The following is a 19,269-nucleotide window of genomic DNA, read 5'->3' on the forward strand; positions in this document are numbered from 1 at the left end:
GCATACTAGCCACTTGTATATTTTTAATATGTACCAAGTTCTTTCCATCTTGGGTTTTTGTACATGCTGTTTCCTCCACCTGGACTCCTCTGGTCATTGACCGTCTTGTAGTTGATTCCATATCATTTAGTTTTCAGTTCAAATATCAGCATCTCCACGCAGCCTTCCTTGATGGATCTAGATACCACCCCCCACCCTAATACTCTCGTTACTGTGTTTTATTTTCTTTATTCTCATCACTCTGAGTGTGATGTTACTGTAATTTATTGCTTGCTTCTTACCCGTTTCTTCCCTACGTGAATGTGGACTTCTTGAGAGCAGGGCTTCTCCTATGCCTAGAAAAGCGTGCCTGGCACATAGCAGCACAATTAAAATTTTATTGAATGAATGAAAAATTTCATGTCACTTTAACATTATATTGTGAATATTTCCCCACAGTCTTAAATATTCAGAAGAGAGGTGGTAAACTCTTGATCTACAGTCCAGATCTGGCCTAAAGGCGCATTTTATTTGGCTTATTAAACAGTAGTGGTGTTTGAGGTATAACTGCCATTCAGTCAAGTGCGCAGGCCTTAAGTGTACAGCTTCATCATGAATCATCCTGTTGTGTGTGCCTAAGCCACCTCTCAGATCAAAGCGTAGGTGGTGCTCTGATCTCCCCCTTCCAGCTGTTCCCCCTTCCACTGGATAACTTGCATAGTTACTCTTTTTAATTAGCATCTAATATTTAAAAATTGGGAGATTTCACATAGAAATCCAGAATTTCAACATTTCTTAAAAAATGGAAAGATGTATCAGCACGGGAATTGTTTTCTCTTTTGGCCACAATTTATTGTGGCTGGGAAGCAGCTGTCCAAAATGTTGACATGTGTTCTCCAGTTTGCCTGCAGTCTTTACCTCTCCTCTTCCTATACCTGACCTTGAAATCAATTTCCAGTTGCTGTTTATAATTTCATTTGAATTTTTTTTTATGGTGGAGAAATAGTTACTACTTCCATTATCTCTGTAAAAAAGTAGAGGCATCGGGCTTCCCTGGTGGCGCAGTGGTTGAGAGTCCGCCTGCCGATGCAGGGGACACAGGTTCATGCCCTGGTTGGGGAAGATCCCACATGCCGCGAAGCGGCTGGGCCCGTGAGCCATGGCCGCTGAGCCTGCGCGTCCGGAGCCTGTGCTCCGCAACAGGAGAGGCCACAGCGGTGGGAGGCCCACATACCGGAAAAAAAAAGAAGTAGAGGCATCAGTGATAGACTAAAACGGTTATGTGTTACTTAGTCTACTTTATTCATATGCATTTCTTAACTTTTGTGTATTTGTTAGGCACCCTAATTCTACGTGGCTGTGTTTAAAGTTTACACGTTATTCGAGCGTATAAATGTATTATTTATGTAACCAGTCTCCTACTGTGGAACATATATGTTATTTCTGGGTTTTTTTTTTTTTTTTGGTATTGTAAAGAACAATATGTAGGTGAATCTTTGTGAAAATTGTTATTTTATTAGGATAAAATTTTAAAAGTGGAATCCCTGGATCAAAATATATTTTCATTATTAAGACTTTTGATACATATTGCCAGATTGCTTGGTAGTAGTATAAATTGATCTAATTTTTCTGGAGAGCAGTGTATGGGAGTATTCATTTCATTACGTCTATGCCAACACTAGGCATTGTAATTAGAAGTTTTGTTAGTATAGTTAGTAAAAACAACAAAAAATGGGAATGCTGGCCAAGAAATTTTTCATCTTTTCATCTACATAAGTAGGAATTGTACTTTAAACGGTGTAGTTTGGAAATATTTATTACTTAGTACAATTCTGTACCTTATATTGTGAGTCAGATCATGTACCATGTACTTTGTGTATGAAGTAATGCGAATACCTTAGTGTAACTCGAGAAGCCATTTACCTTGATTCTTGTACACACACACACAATTATTATTATTAAGCTCTACCATATTCTGTATGAGAGTACAGGAGAGTAAATAATGCAGAATCCATCTGTTTTGAAGTACATACAACTAATTCTTACACATTGGCTTTATATTTGCTTTCATATTTTTAATTAGATGCTGTTATTCTGTGATGTGTTTTCTAAGGAGATGCCTACATAGAAGAGTGACAGCAGCTGGGCTGAATGTTTCACTGCTGAACTGGTTCCTCAGGTATCCTGGCTCTGGCGATTGCTATGGGAGATTGGATGACTGTTACAGATCCAGGTCTGTCTTCAGGTAACTGAGTTTAGAATAGCTGTAAGCAAAAGCCTTAATTATAAAGGTTAGTTTTCAATGACACTGTAATTACCAAAAATATTGAAGATGTAACTAGAGAGAGATATAAATAGTTGTAAAATATATAATTTTCATCTTCAGTAAAATTATCACAGAGAGCTAAGTATTGTGCCTAATCAGTGGGGTTAAGTGCTTTGGCTGAATAGTTGATTACTTGAGGAGGAGACTTTTCTGCATTTGAAATAAATTCATTGGCTACTTCAGTACATTTCTCTGATTTATTCCTTTAATCACATAAACTTTGAGTGCATAGACAAGTGGGTTTTATCTATTAGTTTTATAAATCTAAAGTGTTGTAAATTAAGATAGTATATTGTAGCTTAACATGCCTTTTCTAAGAGCACCACTTTATTAGTTGTATCTTTTTGGAAAAGAATTATATAGTTTTCATACAAAAACCAGCTTTGTCCTAATTTGAAAAAACTTAAAAATATTTCTATAATTCAAAATCTTTGGTAATGGAGATTATGTTGTTAGCTTTGCATGCATTTTTACAAATTATTTACATAAATGCCTTTTACTGATTCTTTCAGAAAGCAAATATATCTCTCAATATACCTCAGAAACAAAGATGTCTCCATCAAGTTTATACTCACAGCAAGTGCTATGCTCTTCAATACCTTTATCAAAAAATGTGCACAGTTTTTTTAGTGCCTTCTGCACAGAAGAGAATATTGAACAAAGTATTTCATATCTTGATCAGGTAACATGTTTTGTTTTTGTAAGAAGCAATAAATAGCATAAATCATGTTATATAATAGAACATATCAAAGGTATGAGAAAAACTTGTCAAGCACAAGTATGTTACATAATGGCCTGGGACTTATATTAGATTCGCAGAGAACCTTGGTGACCATCTAGTCTAGATACACGAGGTAAACGTTTTGTCTGGATCAGGTTGGCTCCCCCATCACCCCAGGGGCTCCTCCACGGGGAGTCTTACCCTTATTTTACTGATGCAGAAACCTAAGTGCCTTCTCCAGATCACAGGTGATTGTAGAGCAGAGGCTAAAAGAGCCCAGTTCTCTTAATTCTTTGTCCTTTGGCATAGGTGCTACTTTCTTAACTATCTCAGGATAGTTTTCTTTCTCAGAAAAGATATCTGTCTTTTGTTTATTTATTAAGTTGTCCGGTAACCAACTTTTAGGAAAACATTTTCTCCTACTAGGAATTGACTACTTTCGGTTTTCCTTCATTATATGAAGAATCCAAAGGTAAAGAGACAAAGAGAGAATTAAATATAGTTGCTGTTTTAAATTGTATGAATGAGCTACTTGTACTTCAGCGGAAGAACCTTCTAGCTCAGGAAAATGTGGAAACACAGAATCTGAAACTGGGAAGCGATATGGACCATCTGCAGAACTGCTATGCAAAACTTAAGGTAGAAATTACATCTCAATCTGTATTTCATTGCCATTGTTATGTAGTTTGAAACTATAAATTTTCATTGGATTTATTTAGCAAACACATTTTAGGGTTTTTTTTTTAAGTTTTAGGATTTTTTAAACTGGAAAGTAAAACTGAATGTAATTTGTACAAATCAGTTGTGCTGCTTCCTAATACTGTCTATATCGAAGGTGATGATTTTATGAACTGTTTAGTGTCTTGATGAAACTGTAGAAAGTTAGATTAGGAAGTACTTATATCTGAGGAAAATAAAATAAGGATTCTCCCACTCTATCCAGTCTTGCTTAATAAAGTAGTTGCTTAACTTAAAATAGTCTTAATGTGAGAGATTGCATCAGTAAATTTCAAGAATATTCTTGAGGGCATCTATGCCCTCTAGGAAAAATCTTGAGTTTACTGCTTGCAAGGCAGAACCGGTGTCATGCTGTAGTCCCACCCTTTTTGACCTGAAGTGTTCTACTGTGCTTGGTCACCTGTCTTCTTCATACTTAGCTCCAAATCATTTTTGGCTCTTTCTCAGAGTGTGCTGTAGAAGTGTTAAAAAGTATTAAAAAAGAAATTATGAAAATGTTCAGTGGCAACATCACTGGAATAGGTAAAGAGTCTTTCAAGGGATCCACTTTGAAGGTCTTTTGTATATACATTAAAAATTGGTATTTAAATTAAATTTGATATTCAAATTTAGGTAAATTTTGTAACACTGTAGTATCAAGCTTTATAGTACTTGTTTTAAATAAACATTTTGTGTGCTGCTAAACTTCAATTTTAGGTAACAAACCCTAGTTTATGTAACTTGTTTTTACTAATCTTTTAAGGATTCAGTTGCTCTGAATCCTATGTTAATTTTAGTCAAAATTGCATATGAATGTTTTAGGAACAACTGGAAACCTCCAGGAGAGAAATGATTGGTCTTCAGGAAAGAGACAGACAGTTACAATGCAAGAACAGGAATTTGCATCAGCTACTGAAAAATGAGAAAGATGAGGTGAGTTGTCAGTTATTGCAGATAAAGTTTAAGTGAATTTTTTTTTTTGAATTTGAGGTGACCATAATGGTCACGACTTTAAAACAAGATAGAACCATTTGTTCACCCTGTGTCACATTGGTCTGGAGGAACTGTGCATATAGTGTCGTATCGCATTTAACTGAGAGGCCAGGAGCCCTCCCCACCACCCTCTCCCCCAAGTGCATCCATTTGCCCTAGTAGGTTAGTCCAGAGCTCGTGACATCCCAGTGTCCTATACCATCTGTCGTGGACTCACATGCACTGTTAACTTCTTGTCAGACACAAGGGTGCTTTAAATGCAGATCTTTTATTCTCTGCTATACCTTTACTTATATCTGGAATGCCTCTTCTTGCACTGTCTTAAATGTCAACACTGTTCATCCAATCAGGCAATTACTTGACTAAATGGATACTCAACTTACTGTTTAAAAAAAAGCAATTCAAATTAAAAATCTCATTTTTAGGCTGAAGACATCATAATTCTAATCTCATTTTTGCTTTAGTGATTACTTAGTATTTGGACCTATAGAGTTAATGCATTTGAAATTATCTTTCAATTTATGTAAGAAGAAATCATTATGTTTTTATTGCTCTGCAGTTTGATTTCTGACCACGTGATAACTATAAAACCCTAACATTTTCAGTGTTGTATATGTTGCTCACTATAATTAAAGACTTTTAAGGGAGCGTATTTCTTTAAGGACCTTGTAGTGATTTAGACAGATTTGTTTTACCATATTTGATTATTTAGTAGTATATTTAGTAAGTGGGTAAGAAGTATCTTAACTAAACCACAAGGTTACTTATACTTTTCCTTGAGTTATTTCACAGAAAATTTTGACTTAATCTGTTGATTATGCTTGAAATGGTTTGACTATAGTTCTTCCTCAGTGAGGATTAAGTTGAACATGATCATCTCTAGCAAAGATAAAGAATGTCGGTATAGAACTTCTTCCTTTCCAGGGCTGCCTGAGAAGTCTTAGTAGATATAAACATTGACCAGTAGTGCTTGGCATATAATATGTACTCAGCAAATGTCTGAACTGGATTCTCTCTGCTGTTTGTCTCACTCTAATTTGAGAACTGTTTTTGATCAGAGAAAAATGAACCTGTTTATCTACTGCCACGTGTCATGACTAATTGGCCTTGTCACAGATTGATAAAGGATAAAGTGATTCAAGTCATTAGTAAAAGGAAGTCATTACAAATGATCAGATGAAATCTACTTGCTTCAAATGAAGCTTTAATCACATTAATACTTCCATAAGAGTTTGTGGTTTCTAAATGATCAGAATCTGTATGTAGCGTGCAAGGTGTAGACAATAATTTAGAGAGTTAGCAGCTCTGAAAATTTCATAGTTAAAACATAAAAACTTTATGTGCTTCATTTAATGATATTTTAAAGAGTGATTCCCAGTGGTTACAGAGAAGGGGGAATAATCCTAGAATTCTTAAACTATTATATGAGGAGCTGAATTCTAGGACTTCTTTTCTCTATTGAATTTGTAAATTTTAACTGGGTTTACCAGTCCTAAAGGGATTTACTTAATAGAAAATGCTTTTTTTAGGTGCAGAAATTACAAAATATTATTGCAAGTCGAGCTACTCAATATAATCATGATATGAAGAGAAAAGAGCGTGAATATAATAAACTAAAGGAACGTCTACATCAACTTGTTATGAACAAGAAGGATAAAAAAATAGGTAAGGAGCAGCTGGCTAAGATAAAGCAAAGGGAATAAATAAGCTAGTATTACACTAAGAAATAAATGTAGAGGGATTGAGCTCAATAATTCATGAAGTGTCCTTTTCATGCTTTATACAATTGATTTTAGATGGTATATATCTATGTAAACTAGAAATTGAGACAGCTGGTTAGTTGAAAAATAGTAATTTTGCTTTGCTCCATTAGTTGCATATAAGAATTACATATATATTTGTTAACATGACAGATGTAGGATTAATCCACAGAGAAAAGCTAAGCCGGGGACACTCTAACCTATCATTGCAAAGAACTGATTATATTAAAAATCAGGATCAGTTTCTGAGTACCAAAAGTGTGATTTTTTTTTTTTTTTTTTTTTTTCTTTTTGCGGTATGCGGGCCTCTCACTGTTGTGGCCTCTCCCGTTGCGGAGCACAGGCTCCGGACGCGCAGGCCCAGCGGCCATGGCTCACGGGCCCAGCCGCTCCGCGGCATATGGGATCCTCCCAGACCGGGGCACGAACCCGTATCCCCTGCATCGGCAGGCGGACTCTCAACCACTGCGCCACCAGGGAGGCCACAAAAGTGTGATTTTTGAGTTAACTTCATAAAATGGTTCATCAGGCCAAATCATTCATGTCAGTTTGAGTTCTTTTAAATTAGTTTAGCTGTGCATTTTTTTTTTTTTTTTTTTTCGGTACGCGGGCCTTTCACTGTTGTGGCCTCTCCTGTTGCGGAGCACAGGCTCCAGACGTGCAGGCTCAGCGGCCATGGCTCACAGGCCCAGCCACTCCACGGTATGTGGGATCTTCCCGGACTGGGGCACGAACCCGTGTCCCCTGCATCGGCAGGCGGACTCTCAACCACTGTGCCACCAGGGAAGCCCTAGCTGTGCATTTTTGAAGTACAGCTGACTGTGAAAGTTTTGTTTGTTAAAGTATACTTTTTTTCTATTATTCTTTTGAAACTTAATTTACAACTTATTTCATTCAAGTTTGTGCATAATTTCAGGTAAATAGTGTAGATTAAAAAGTAGAACTGCACTATTCAGCCATAGAAAAGAACGAAATAATGCTATTTGCAGCAACATGAATGCAACTAGAGATTATCATACTAAGTGAAGTAAGTCAGAAGGAGAAAGACAAATACCATATGATATCACTTATATGTGGAATCTAAAATATGGCACAAATGAACCTATCTACAAAACAGAAACAGACTCACAGACATAAAGAATAGACTTATGGTTGCCATGGGGGAGGGGAGGAAGGAGGAAGGGTGGACTGGGAGTTTGGGGTTAATAGATGTAAACTATTGCGTTTAGAATGGATAAACAACAAGGTCCTACTGTATGGCAAAGGGAACTATATCCAGTCTCCTGGGATAAACCATAGTGGGAAAGAGTATAAATAAAGAATGTATATATGTGTAATAACTGAGTCATTTAGCTGTACAGTAGAAACTAGCACAACACTGTAAATTAACTGTAATTCAATAAAAGTAAAATAGAACTACACACACACAAAAGTAGAGCTACACAGATAAAGTTTTGCTGGCCTGCCAAGATTCAGGGAACAGGAAATATGTGCATTGATTTATTGAAGAGTTGTTTCCAAGTGGGCTATAGGCTGTCATCTAACCTACATTATACATTATTCTGAACTTGGACTTGCATACAACAGCTGATGAGCAGATGTTTCAAGCTGTCACATGGCAGGCTAAGCCTGTTACCAGCAAGCAGTTCATTGTTCACTGTGTCACTGTCGTTCTGTACAGCAGCGCTGTTGCAGTTTTTTGAACATTTTATTTTAAAATTATTGAAAAATTTAAGTGTGATAATTGCAGTTAAGACAAGGTTAGAAATCTAAGTATTCTGAGATTATAAATCTTAAACTTGGACACTTATTGGTTTTTAAGATTGGTTGACCTTGTGTTCATTCATAAAGGGAATAGCAAAATTAAAGAGCAGATGAAATGCTAGAAGTATAAAATGTAACAGTTAGAGAAGTTTATTAAATATTTAACCCTATAGCAGAGCCCTTATATTATGGTCGTATGGCTCTTTTCCTGGTCCAGACCCACCTGGAAGTGACAGTTCTGTAATGATTTTTATCAGCTCTAAAATTATAATAACTTATTCTCATCTTTTTTCCTTCTTATGCCAACTGCTTTCATCTCTACCTGGGGCAGAAGAGACATTAATACTGTCAGGAGCCTTGTTTCCTTTGATGATGAGGATGATGGTGGTCATGATACAGGGCATGGCAAACTTTTTCTGTAGTGATCCAAATAGTAAATATTTTGAGGTCTGTGGGTTCTGTGGTCTTTTGTCACTCTGCCACTGTAGTGCAAAAGTAGCTGTAGAAAAGAGATGAACAAATGGTGTGCCTATGTTCTAATAAAACTTTATTTACAAAATCAGGCAGCTGCCCACAGGCCATAGTACCAACCCTGATGATAAAATTAATAATAATTAAATGAACACTTATTAAGTGCTTACTGTGTTAAGTACTTTAACATTTCTTTCACTCTTCACAACTCTTTGATAGATACTTTCATTATTCCCACCCGATTGATGAAGAAACAGGCTTAGCAGTTAAGTAACTTGCCAAGATCTCAGGCTTATGAGTGATGGAACTGGAACTTAAAATCTGGGCTGTTTGAGCCTAAATCCTAATTTGTATACCAGGTTGACTTACGTCCCTAATGCATATAGACCGTTAGGGTCTACAAGCACTTAAACTTGTATGGTAAGAATTGGTTTTGTTCTGTGTGTTCATGTTTGTAGCTATGGAAGTTTTAAATTACGTGGGGAGAGCTGATGGAAAAAGAGGCTCCTGGAGGACGGGTAAAACTGAAGCCAGGTAAGGCACGAATGAAACTGACACATTTAATCAGACTTCCCTTTCTATACTGCATTTTCATACTTACAGTTTCTTTCTCAGGAACGAAGATGAAATGTATAAAATTCTCTTGAATGATTATGAATATCGTCAGAAACAAATCCTAATGGAAAATGCTGAACTTAAGAAGGTTCTTCAGCAAATGAAAAAGGAAATGATTTCTCTTCTTTCTCCCCAAAAGCAGAAACCTAGAGAAAGAGCAGATGATAGTACAGGAACTGTAAGTGGCTCTTTCCTCTCTAATACAGTCTTCAGATTGCTGATTAGAACAATTAAAACAGTAGATAGGTATTCTGAATGGGGACGCTGTTGATATTTTGCGCAGGACACTCACTGCTGTGCTACCCCCAGTCACTCTGACAACCAAAAAAATGTCCCTGTAAGTTTCCAGACATGCCCTAGGAAATGATGGAGGTGATTTTCTCGGGACTTAATCTGTGCCAAGCACCATGAAAAGCACTTTATAAGCATTGTCTCATTTTAGTCTTGTAATAATTGATGCTTTGGGTACTATGATTATCCGTATTTTATAGGTGAGGAAATTGAGGCACAAAAGCTATCTCAGTATCACGCATGACAGAACTAGGATTTGAATCCAAGTCTGTCTCACTCCAGAGCTCATGCTTTTAACCACTGTGCCAAATATCCTTTAAGTAGCTTAAATGTTGAGTAACTTTAGCAGGCTCTACTTTTCAGAGAGCGAAACTTTTAACTTTGGGAACCAAAGAATCACTTAGTCCATAAATTTATTGAATGTTCATTATGTGTTCTAGTCCCTGGAGAGAAAAAGCTGAGAAGATTTTGACTGTTTCCTTTGCCTTAAGTTCAGGCTGCTAAAGCAAAGTACCATAGACTGGTTGGCTTATAAACAAACAAAAATTTATTTCTCGCAATTCTGGAGGCTGGAAATCTAAAATCAGGATGCCAGCAGGGTTGGTGTCTGTGAGGGTCCTTTTCATGGTTGGATTGCTGACTTCTTTCATCCTCACATGGTGGGAAAAGGTGAGAGAGCTCACTGGGGCCTCATTTATGAGGGCTCCCACCCTCATGACCTAATCACTTCCCTAAGATCACCCACCTCCAAATGCCATCACATTGGAGGTTAGGATTTCAACCTAAGAATTTTGAGGGCTTCCCTGGTGGCGCAGTGGTTGAGAGTCCGCCTGCTGATGCAGCGACATGGGTTTGTGCCCCAGTCTGGGAAGATCCCACATGCCGTGGAGCCGCTGGGCCCGTGAGCAAAGGCCGCTGAGCCTGCGCGTCCGGAGACTGTGCTCCGCAACGGGAGAGGCCACAGCAGTGAGAGGCCCACGTACCGCAAAAAAAAACAACAACAGAATTTTGAGAGAACACAAACATTCAGACCATTGTATCCCACAGGAACCTTTTTTGAGAGAGACAGGCATATCGAGAAGTAATTATTATACACATTAACAGCTATAATAGGATGGTACAGTGTGTAAAATAAAACAATTATGGCAATCAAGAAAGGCATCACAGAGGAAGTTACATTTGAATTGGCCCTTAATAGGTGTTTTTTGAGGTAGAAAGCCTGGGGAAATCATTTGATGAGGGCATAACATGTAGAGGTCAGAAAAAGAAGTCACGTAATGGTGAAAATGTTTTTAAACTTAGTTCTTTACATATAAATTTAAATTCTGGATTCAAGCAAGTTCACATTAGTAACTAAAATCTGAAAATAACAATGTTGATGAAGAGTAGTAATTACCAGTAAGTCACCAAACATGTTTTATTAACATATATTTGAGGATTATTTTGTGGTTTCACAAATCAGTCCAACTGATAAGCTCATCTCCTGCCTTATTTTTCCTTCTTTGAAAAAAGAACCTGAATGCTCTTTTTAGACTCTCCAATTTGGGGTCTGCTTGACATATCTTATATTCAGTTAACTAACCTTTTCTCTCAAAGTCTTATCACTTTGGGTCAGTTCTTAACACTCACTAATACCTTGCCAGGGTTAGCATAGTTTCTGTAACTCCTGTGGTTTCTTCAGTTTTGCACCCAACCTTTACTAATGTCTCATTACCAGCTTTTAGTCAGCGAAAGTAGGTAGTAAATGAAGGAGATCTTTTTCAGATGATAGTATCCTGTATAATTTCTCATAATTCAAATGTTGAAGTTTGGAGAAACAATAATATCTTGTGTATTTTCTGTTTTTTTAAAAGATCCTTTTTTTCTAGATATGTTATCTCTTAAAATTTAAGTAACTCACCCATTCCTTACTTGTAAGGAAAGATTTTGGCCCATTATAGCAAGAAGGGTAAGACATAACCTTGGAATGCATAGGTAGCGTCCAAATTTTCATTTATTATTTTGCTTAATTGTAGCCAAAATATATACCCAAAATTCAAGTTAAATTAATTTTTAATTTTTTTGTGGTTTTAGAGTTTCACTCAATCTGGCAATTATTAATGTGCAGCAGTTAATTTTAATAATGAGTTTGTAGTATTCTGGTATGCCTTGAAATGCATAGCGGAGAAGGTGTAGCTCCTTGGAAGAATTACTGTCAGGTAGCTCCAGAGTGTTGATTGGCAAGAACCAGAGTCACAATGAGCCACACCCTGGGTTTTTCCCCATCTACGCCCCCTGGGAGACCTAGACCTCTACCAACCCATTGCTGACCTCAGACTATTGATACAGTTCTTCAGACTCAGTCACTCCTTCACTCCTGCTGCATCTATCAGTACATGTGGGAACAGTCTAATCAGCCCTTCTTTCTTTTCATCGTCTCTTTTCTTCTTTTGTTTTCCCCAGCAACATATATTGTTCAAATTAGTTAAGTATATATATCTACTATCCTGCATGTTAATAACAAATTAGGACCATTTTATGTAGATGCAGGTTATTATGACTTGTGTACATTTAGTATTGCTTCCCTATGTTCTTTATCCTGCTTTGACTTTATTTGATCATATCAGTAAAGGTTGCTACATTTTCCTGTGATTTAATGTCTTGGTAGAATACAGAGAAAAATATCTCCAGTTTTATAAAAAAAATTATATGAGAAAAATAGGATTAACAGTTGCTTTTACTTTGGAGATTATTTCACAGGTTTATTTGTCAAAACAACCAAAAATTGGAGGCAAGTTGGACTGGAGCTGTGTGACATCAGGAAAGTTAGTCTGCTTCTCTAAGCCTCAGTTTCCCCACATGGTAACATGATTTGAGGACTAATTAACATGTGAAAGCACCTAACACAGCATGAGGCAGGTTCCTCTTCCTCACACAGTTCCATGACTTTTGTCACTAACTATGTTGGGCTTCAAATTCAGCTTTGAAGAGACCTGAGTTGGGGAATTTCTATCTTCAGTATTAATTGCTTTTTCTCAAGACATTTATGTTAAGGACTGGGTCATTTATGCTTCAGATACAGCACAGAAATGATTTTGATATGTGTCTCTGACCATCAGTCTGATGACTACTGCCTGAGTGTCGCCATTTTAAGATTCTGGTCTTTCCCTCTCACCTCTGGCCACTTGCAGGTTATCTCTGATATGGAAGAAGATGCTGGGGAACTGAGTAGAGATAGTACGTGGGACCTTTCCTGTGAAACTGTGAGAGAGCAGCTTACCAACAGCATCAGAAAACAGTGGAGAATTTTGAAAAGTCATGTAGAAAAACTTGATAACCAAGGTAAGTACTGCCTGACTACAGGTAGATTGAGCTGTGACACTCAGTAAGCTGACTTCAGTCAGTCACCTAGAAAGCCAAGTTACGGGCTCAGACTGAAGTCCTTAGCTCAGTCTGGTGGTTTGAAAAGCAAGACTCTGCCTACTTCCAGACATGCGGTTTGAACCTCACTGAGAAAAAATGCTTTGCTCTCAGAGTGAATGTCTCCGAAAAGAGGACATCATATGTCCGTCTGCTCTGAGTGCAGAAGACAGTTGAATAAAGTGAACTGAGTCTCTTACTGTATCATGGAAATCAGGAAAATATTAATCATAATATAGTATAAATATGAACCTCTTTTTATTCGTAGATACTTGCCTATTCCTAGGTTGCTAATAATTCATTCTAAATTATTTTCAAAATCATAGACACTTGTTGCAAAGTATCAATTAGGAAGTGTTGGGTTGGCCAAAAAGTTTGTTCGGTTAAGGAATACATTGTTCAGTAAAGTTCTTGGGTCACTTGTAGACATGTGGATGGACCTAGAGACTGTCATACAGAGTGAAGTAAGTCAGAAAGAGAAAAACAAATATCGTATATTAACTCATATATGTGGAATCTAGAAAAATGGTACAGATGAACTGGTTTGCAAGGCAGAAATAGAGACACAGATGTAGAGAACGAACATATGGACACCAAGCGGGAAAGCAGGGGGCGGACGATGGTGGTGGGATGAATTGGGAGATTGGGATTGACTGTATACACTGATATGTATAAAATAGATAACTAATTAAAAAAAAAGAAAATTCTTTAAAAAAAACAAAACAATAGACATTTGATGCAAAATATCAATTAGGAGGTATTGGGTTGGCCAGAAAGTTCGTTCGGTTGATGAATATATTGTTCTTGGTGGAAATGAAAAAATGTCTTTTATCTTTACTTAAAAACCGAATGACCTTTTTGGCCAACCCAATATATAAAGTAGAATATTCAGGTCTCTATTCCCTATGTGTAGCACCTAATAGTTTGGTGCATACTTTTCTAGACCTTTCTCTGTGTGCTCGCAAAATATTTATTTTAAGTGTATACAAACCAAAAATTGAATATTACATGTTTTTTTCCTACACTGTGCTTTTTTCACTTAACAGTCTATTATTTTAGATACCACTTCTTGTCATTATAGATAGTATAAATAGATATATGTGGATGAATATATCCTTATTTTATATTTGTTAAGACTCGCATGCTTTTAAATCAAGAAAATTAAGATTTCTGCTAAGTAAATGAAGTCTATTTAAAGAAAATTTATTCCAAATGGTCAAAAATGACAAACTCAGTGCTAATTGTCTCCAAAAGTAAAGAGCAATCAGCAAAATTATAGTATCAAAATTACTTTACATGAGATTTTATTGATTTCAGTCATCATTGTCTATTAGTAAATAGCAAGTATTTTCAGACTTCATATTTGTTGAATTTAATAACAGCAAGATTTGTAGCACTGCACTGATCTTTGAGGAAGTGTCAAAAGAACATAATTTATGAATGTTAATTTTTCTGTGAATATAGGTTGTACATTTTTAATTAGGACATAATCGTGAATAGATATGAATTACAGATTAAATGTTGACAGTAGAGCTCTGTAAGTAAGGATATCATTTAGTCCAGAAATAGCATGAATTTATAGTTGCCATGAACTCCTTAGAGCTGCTTTGTGCTTTTTAAAATTTTTTAGTGTTAAAATAATATACATTTTATTTTATTTTATTATAGCTTATGGAATTTTTAAAGGGCAAAGGAAATACCTACCTTTTAGGGAACCTACAAGATTCCAGAAAGGGAAAAGTTCTGCGAGCCTTGATTTTTAAACGTATGTCTCCAAACACCATAAACTAAAATGATGACTGTAAGGTTTATGTCAAATTACTGGTTTTGTGTTAGTTTCAAAGGTACACCTAGAAGGTTGTAATGATGAAGATGTAATCTCACGACAAGACCATGAACAAGAAACTGAAAAACTTGAGTTAGAAATTCAACAATGTAAAGAAATGATTAAAACTCAGCAGCAACTTTTACAGGTAAATGCGAGGCACCTTTTAAAGCTGTTCTCCCCTGTGAAGGGTCAGAATTTTACTTAATCTTACTACATTTTTACTCCTTTATTTCATAAGACCTGTAGCATTTGACATTTTTCAGTCTAAACTAAGTTCTGTACTTGCCTGGAGATAGACCACGTGGCACTCCTTAGTAGGGGCTTTGCCAGTTAGAAGCATTTGGGAAATGAGACTCTCATTTCAGTTGACTTTCTGATTCTTTATCATTTCTCTCCTTCCCTTAAAGTTTGACCTGCTTTTCCCTTGTGTTCATTTCAACTTGTTGGAGTGTTGCAGGGACCCTCTGGAACTTACTATGTTTTAAAATTTAATAGCAGCAGCTTGCTACTGCGTGTGATGATGACACCACTTCACTGCTACGAGACTGTTACTTGTTGGAAGAAAAGGAACGCCTCAAAGAAGAATGGTCCCTATTTAAGGAGCAAAAGAAGAATTTCGAGAAAGAAAGACGAAGCTTTACAGAAGCAGCTATTCGCCTAGGTTTGGAGGTATTTTAAGCAATTGGCTTTCCTTGTAGAGCATTTGAAGGTCCTGGAGAGGTCAGTAGAATGCATCTAAGTTCTGCTTTTTCTTGTTTCTTTGCTATCCATTTTTTTCCTCAAGTATTTTACTAGTGATTTCACAAATGCTTGAAATGGAAGCTATAACAGAAGGATATCATTTTGCCTTTACCAGATTTGGGAATTGAAAAAAAAATTTTATTGAAAAAACTATAAGCATTTATCATCCCTTTTGGGTGGCTTTATTTTATTTTATTTTGTTTTGTTTTATGTTATTTTTTTGGCTGCATTGGGTCCACGTTGCTGCATGCAGGCTTTCTCTAATTGTGGTGAGCAGGGGCTACTCTTCATTGTGGTGCATGGGCTTCTCATTGCAGTGGCTTCTCTTGTTGCAGAGCATGGACTCTTAGGGGCACAGGCTTCAGTAGTTGAGGTGTGTGGGCTCAGTAGTTGTGGCTCATGGGCTCTAGAGCACAGGCTCAGTAGTTGTGGTGCATGAGCTTAGTTGCTCTGCGGTGTGTGGGATCTTTCTGGACCAGGGATTGAACCCGTGTCCCCTGCATTGGCAGGCAGATTCTTAACCGCTGCGCTGCCAGGAAAGTCCGTTGGGTGGCTTTCTACTGTTAAGGGTTTAGCTTCACACAAGAGGTTTCTTTTGGGCATCTGTCATGTCTCCACTGTCAGTAGGTGTAGAGTCAGAAGAGAGTGCAACCAAGAACATGTCTTTTGTTTTTAAAAAAGGGAGTTAGGGGTAGAATACAGTAAAAATAAAGTTCTCTCTCTCTCTCCATCCTCTTACCCAGGGATGAATGCATTAACAGTTAACAGTTTGAACTGTGTGTGTATACACTTCGACAGGTCGCTTTTTTATTTAGCAGTGTATTACCTACATATTTCCTTTTCAAAAATTAGAGAAGTAATGTCTGAAAATGGTTTTAAAAAAGAAACTCAATCCATACAAAAAGCTACAAGGTAAGACAGTATCCTCCATGCTTATTGCCAGTTTCATTCCTCAGAAGTAACCACTGTTAAAAGTTTGTGATTCTTCTGGGAAGTACTATTTTAACTTGAAATAAAGTTCAACCTTTTTTGAACTTTATTTCAAGTTAAAATAGTACTTCCCAGAAGTACTATTTTGATCGATATAAGCCTATCGATTTTCCACTATGAAAGATAAGGAGTTTAGTGTCTTTATCATACCTCCCATCTACACTTTCTCATTTACATATGATTTCTTCATAATATTTTTACTTTTTTAAGCTACTTTTTAAAGAATGATTTTTCCTGGTTGACTTTTTCGCTTTAAGTAAATTTGTTTAATGCTTCCATTTCAGGTTTGCTCAACTTCAGACAGTACAGGTTTATCCCTTGTTGCACTGGTCTTACCCTTCGACTCCCCAGGTTTTGTCTGTGATATTAGTTTTCATTGTCAAGGATTATCACGTTTATATTCTGTCTTTTAATACAATTCAGGTATAAGTACTTTGTCTAAGATTGAGATTTAAGAATTAAAAACCAGAAAGAACGTTGGTAACATAGTGATTCTGTAAATGTTATTCATTCTATAGCCAAGTAATTTTTTTGGACACATAAAAAATATTCTGTTATTAAGATTTTGCCACATGGAAGAAAATCTTCATGTATCACTATGTAGTAAATACTTTGACTTTCTTTGTAGCTTCCTTTATGATTTCCTGAATCAGATTCAACTTATATCTCATGTTATATTCTCTTTCTTCGGTTTCTTTTCCAATTTGCTGTATTACTTTCTTGAGTAATTTTTTCATAAGTAGTGTGTGAGTGAAAAATATTCTGAATTCTGGAATATCCAAAAAATACATTCTTACTTGATTGGTTTGTCTGGATATAGAATTTAGTTTTCCATTTCCCCTCAAAACTTCTGAGTTATTCCATTTCTTCCAGTGTTTTGTTTTGCTCATGAGAAGCCTGGCTGTAATATAACCTGTATTACTTTGTAGATACCTGTGTTTTGTTTTTCCCCCTGTCTGGAAGCTTTTGGAATTTTATGTTCTTAAGAGTTCTGCAATTTTACCAGGATACGTCTGGGTAGTTCCTTTTGGCCTGAAGACACTATATTTCTTCAGTTTAGGGATATTTTCTTCAATTCTGTATTTTTTCCTTCTTCTCTTGCATTCTGGAACTTCTATTAGACAAATGTTTTGCCTTCTGACTACATCTATAGATTGACTTTATGTTCTGAATTCAGGAATATTTTCTCACTCTTATCTTGGGCATCACGAACCTGGTATTCAGCAAAGGTCAGTTTTATTATTCACTTCATCCACTGAGTTTTTATTTCAGAATTTATCTTTTAAGTTTTCTAATGTCCTTATTTTTTGCTTTTTTTGGTATACTATTATATTTTACAGATATTCATAAATCTGTCTGATAATTTTTGTTATTTGAAAAAGAAGTTTATCTTGAACTGTTTCCCTTGGCCAGTTCTCTTTATTTATCCTGGCCGTTTTTCTTTTATGCTGTTAGTTTTCTTCAAATGTCTGGTGATCTATGATTTTGTATTAATATTTATGAATGAAAAACTATACGTTATCTTAAGTAGCTGACATGACCTTCCTCTGTAATTATGAAAGTCTGTCATCAATAGCTATTTTCCTCAGGAGGCAAAACCAGTTTGCACCAGCATTTCCTCCTGTCTTATGTAATCACCTGTGTTTCTGAGCCCATATCCCCCCACCACCCCTGATGCTACTCCAAGAGATACTCTTGCTGCTTTGCATACCACTCCCTATTCTCTGCCTGAGACTCTGTCTGCCTCTGGTCACTGAGGACAGTGGGGCCAGTGAAGGATGGGAAGGAAGTGCCAGAGACCCAAGGGGAGAGGGAGAATTTAGGATTGCTAATTAGCTATTCAGAAGGAGGAGGTTTGACATAGGCCCTCTGTGGTCTAGTGGTGACGGCTGCTAGTACTGGGAGATGGTTGGAGGATGAGATCAGTGCTTGATGAAGTCATATCTCTTTTTTTTTCAAGTGATTAGTTTACAATGGGGTAAATGTCAATTTTTCTGTTGTTTGTAATCTTATATTTACCATGTTTTGTGTGTTCAAAAGTTATGCTCATATTCCATATGTTTAAAGTTATGCTAATATGCTTATTATTTTGTGTTATACACTTGAATTTATTCAGAATTGATGTGAAAATAGTAGTTGGCTTGTCAGGAGAAACAGGTGAATTTTTATTTTTTAAACATAATTTTCTTAAATGAAATTTTTCTTAGTTTTCTAGGGTTAATTCCTTTGACTAAATATATAGAGATAATCAGAGAGCAGACACAAATAGCTAGAGAAATCGTGTGAAATGGCAATTGTGTGAACGTTGAAGTATTGATCGGTATTTCTTTGGTTTGCTTGTGATGGTAGAGAAAGGCATTTGAAGAAGAAAGAGCCAGTTGGTTAAAGCAACAGTTTCTAAATATGACTACCTTTGACCACCAGAACTCAGAAAATGTGAAAATTTTCAGTGCCTTCTCAGGAAGTGAGTATTTCATAAACTCTTTAATCTGAAAATGCATGTAAATAAAGTACTGTAGATTATTATTAATATATAACTTTAGCAGTCACCAGTAAGAACTCTCTAATTGGAACTAAAAATTAACTTTGATATTTTATTTACTGTAGTCAAAATAGAAATGACGGGAGGACTTTGCATGCCCAGAGCAACTTTTGTTGTGAATGTAATAATGTC

The 19,269-nt window shown here is 36.3% G+C and overlaps 1 protein-coding gene across 9 annotated transcripts in view; it reads left to right on the forward strand.

The window, feature by feature from the left end:
• SSX2IP (SSX family member 2 interacting protein) overlaps positions 1-19,269 on the forward strand; it is a 43,431-nt gene that overhangs the window by 15,915 nt on the left and 8,247 nt on the right. For 5 of the 9 annotated variants that reach the window (XM_081255439.1, XM_081255440.1, XM_081255447.1 and 2 more), the window contains 11 exons: positions 2,093-2,224; positions 2,818-2,987; positions 3,453-3,665; positions 4,566-4,676; positions 6,266-6,401; positions 9,190-9,265; positions 9,335-9,524; positions 12,808-12,958; positions 14,873-15,009; positions 15,360-15,533; positions 18,945-19,059. In XM_081255439.1, coding sequence (XP_081111565.1) covers positions 2,182-2,224; positions 2,818-2,987; positions 3,453-3,665; positions 4,566-4,676; positions 6,266-6,401; positions 9,190-9,265; positions 9,335-9,524; positions 12,808-12,958; positions 14,873-15,009; positions 15,360-15,533; positions 18,945-19,059 — 1,516 coding nt within the window. In that variant the 5' untranslated portion in view covers positions 2,093-2,181. The remainder of the gene's footprint in view (positions 1-2,092; positions 2,225-2,817; positions 2,988-3,452; positions 3,666-4,565; positions 4,677-6,265; positions 6,402-9,189; positions 9,266-9,334; positions 9,525-12,807; positions 12,959-14,872; positions 15,010-15,359; positions 15,534-18,944; positions 19,060-19,269) is intronic. The other 4 variants (XM_081255443.1, XM_081255444.1, XM_081255446.1 and 1 more) reach the window with 4 other exon arrangements.

This window comes from Mesoplodon bidens, assembly GCF_964165515.1.
Source record: "Mesoplodon bidens genome assembly, chromosome: 2".
In the NCBI taxonomy this organism is placed as follows: domain Eukaryota; kingdom Metazoa; phylum Chordata; class Mammalia; order Artiodactyla; family Ziphiidae; genus Mesoplodon; species Mesoplodon bidens.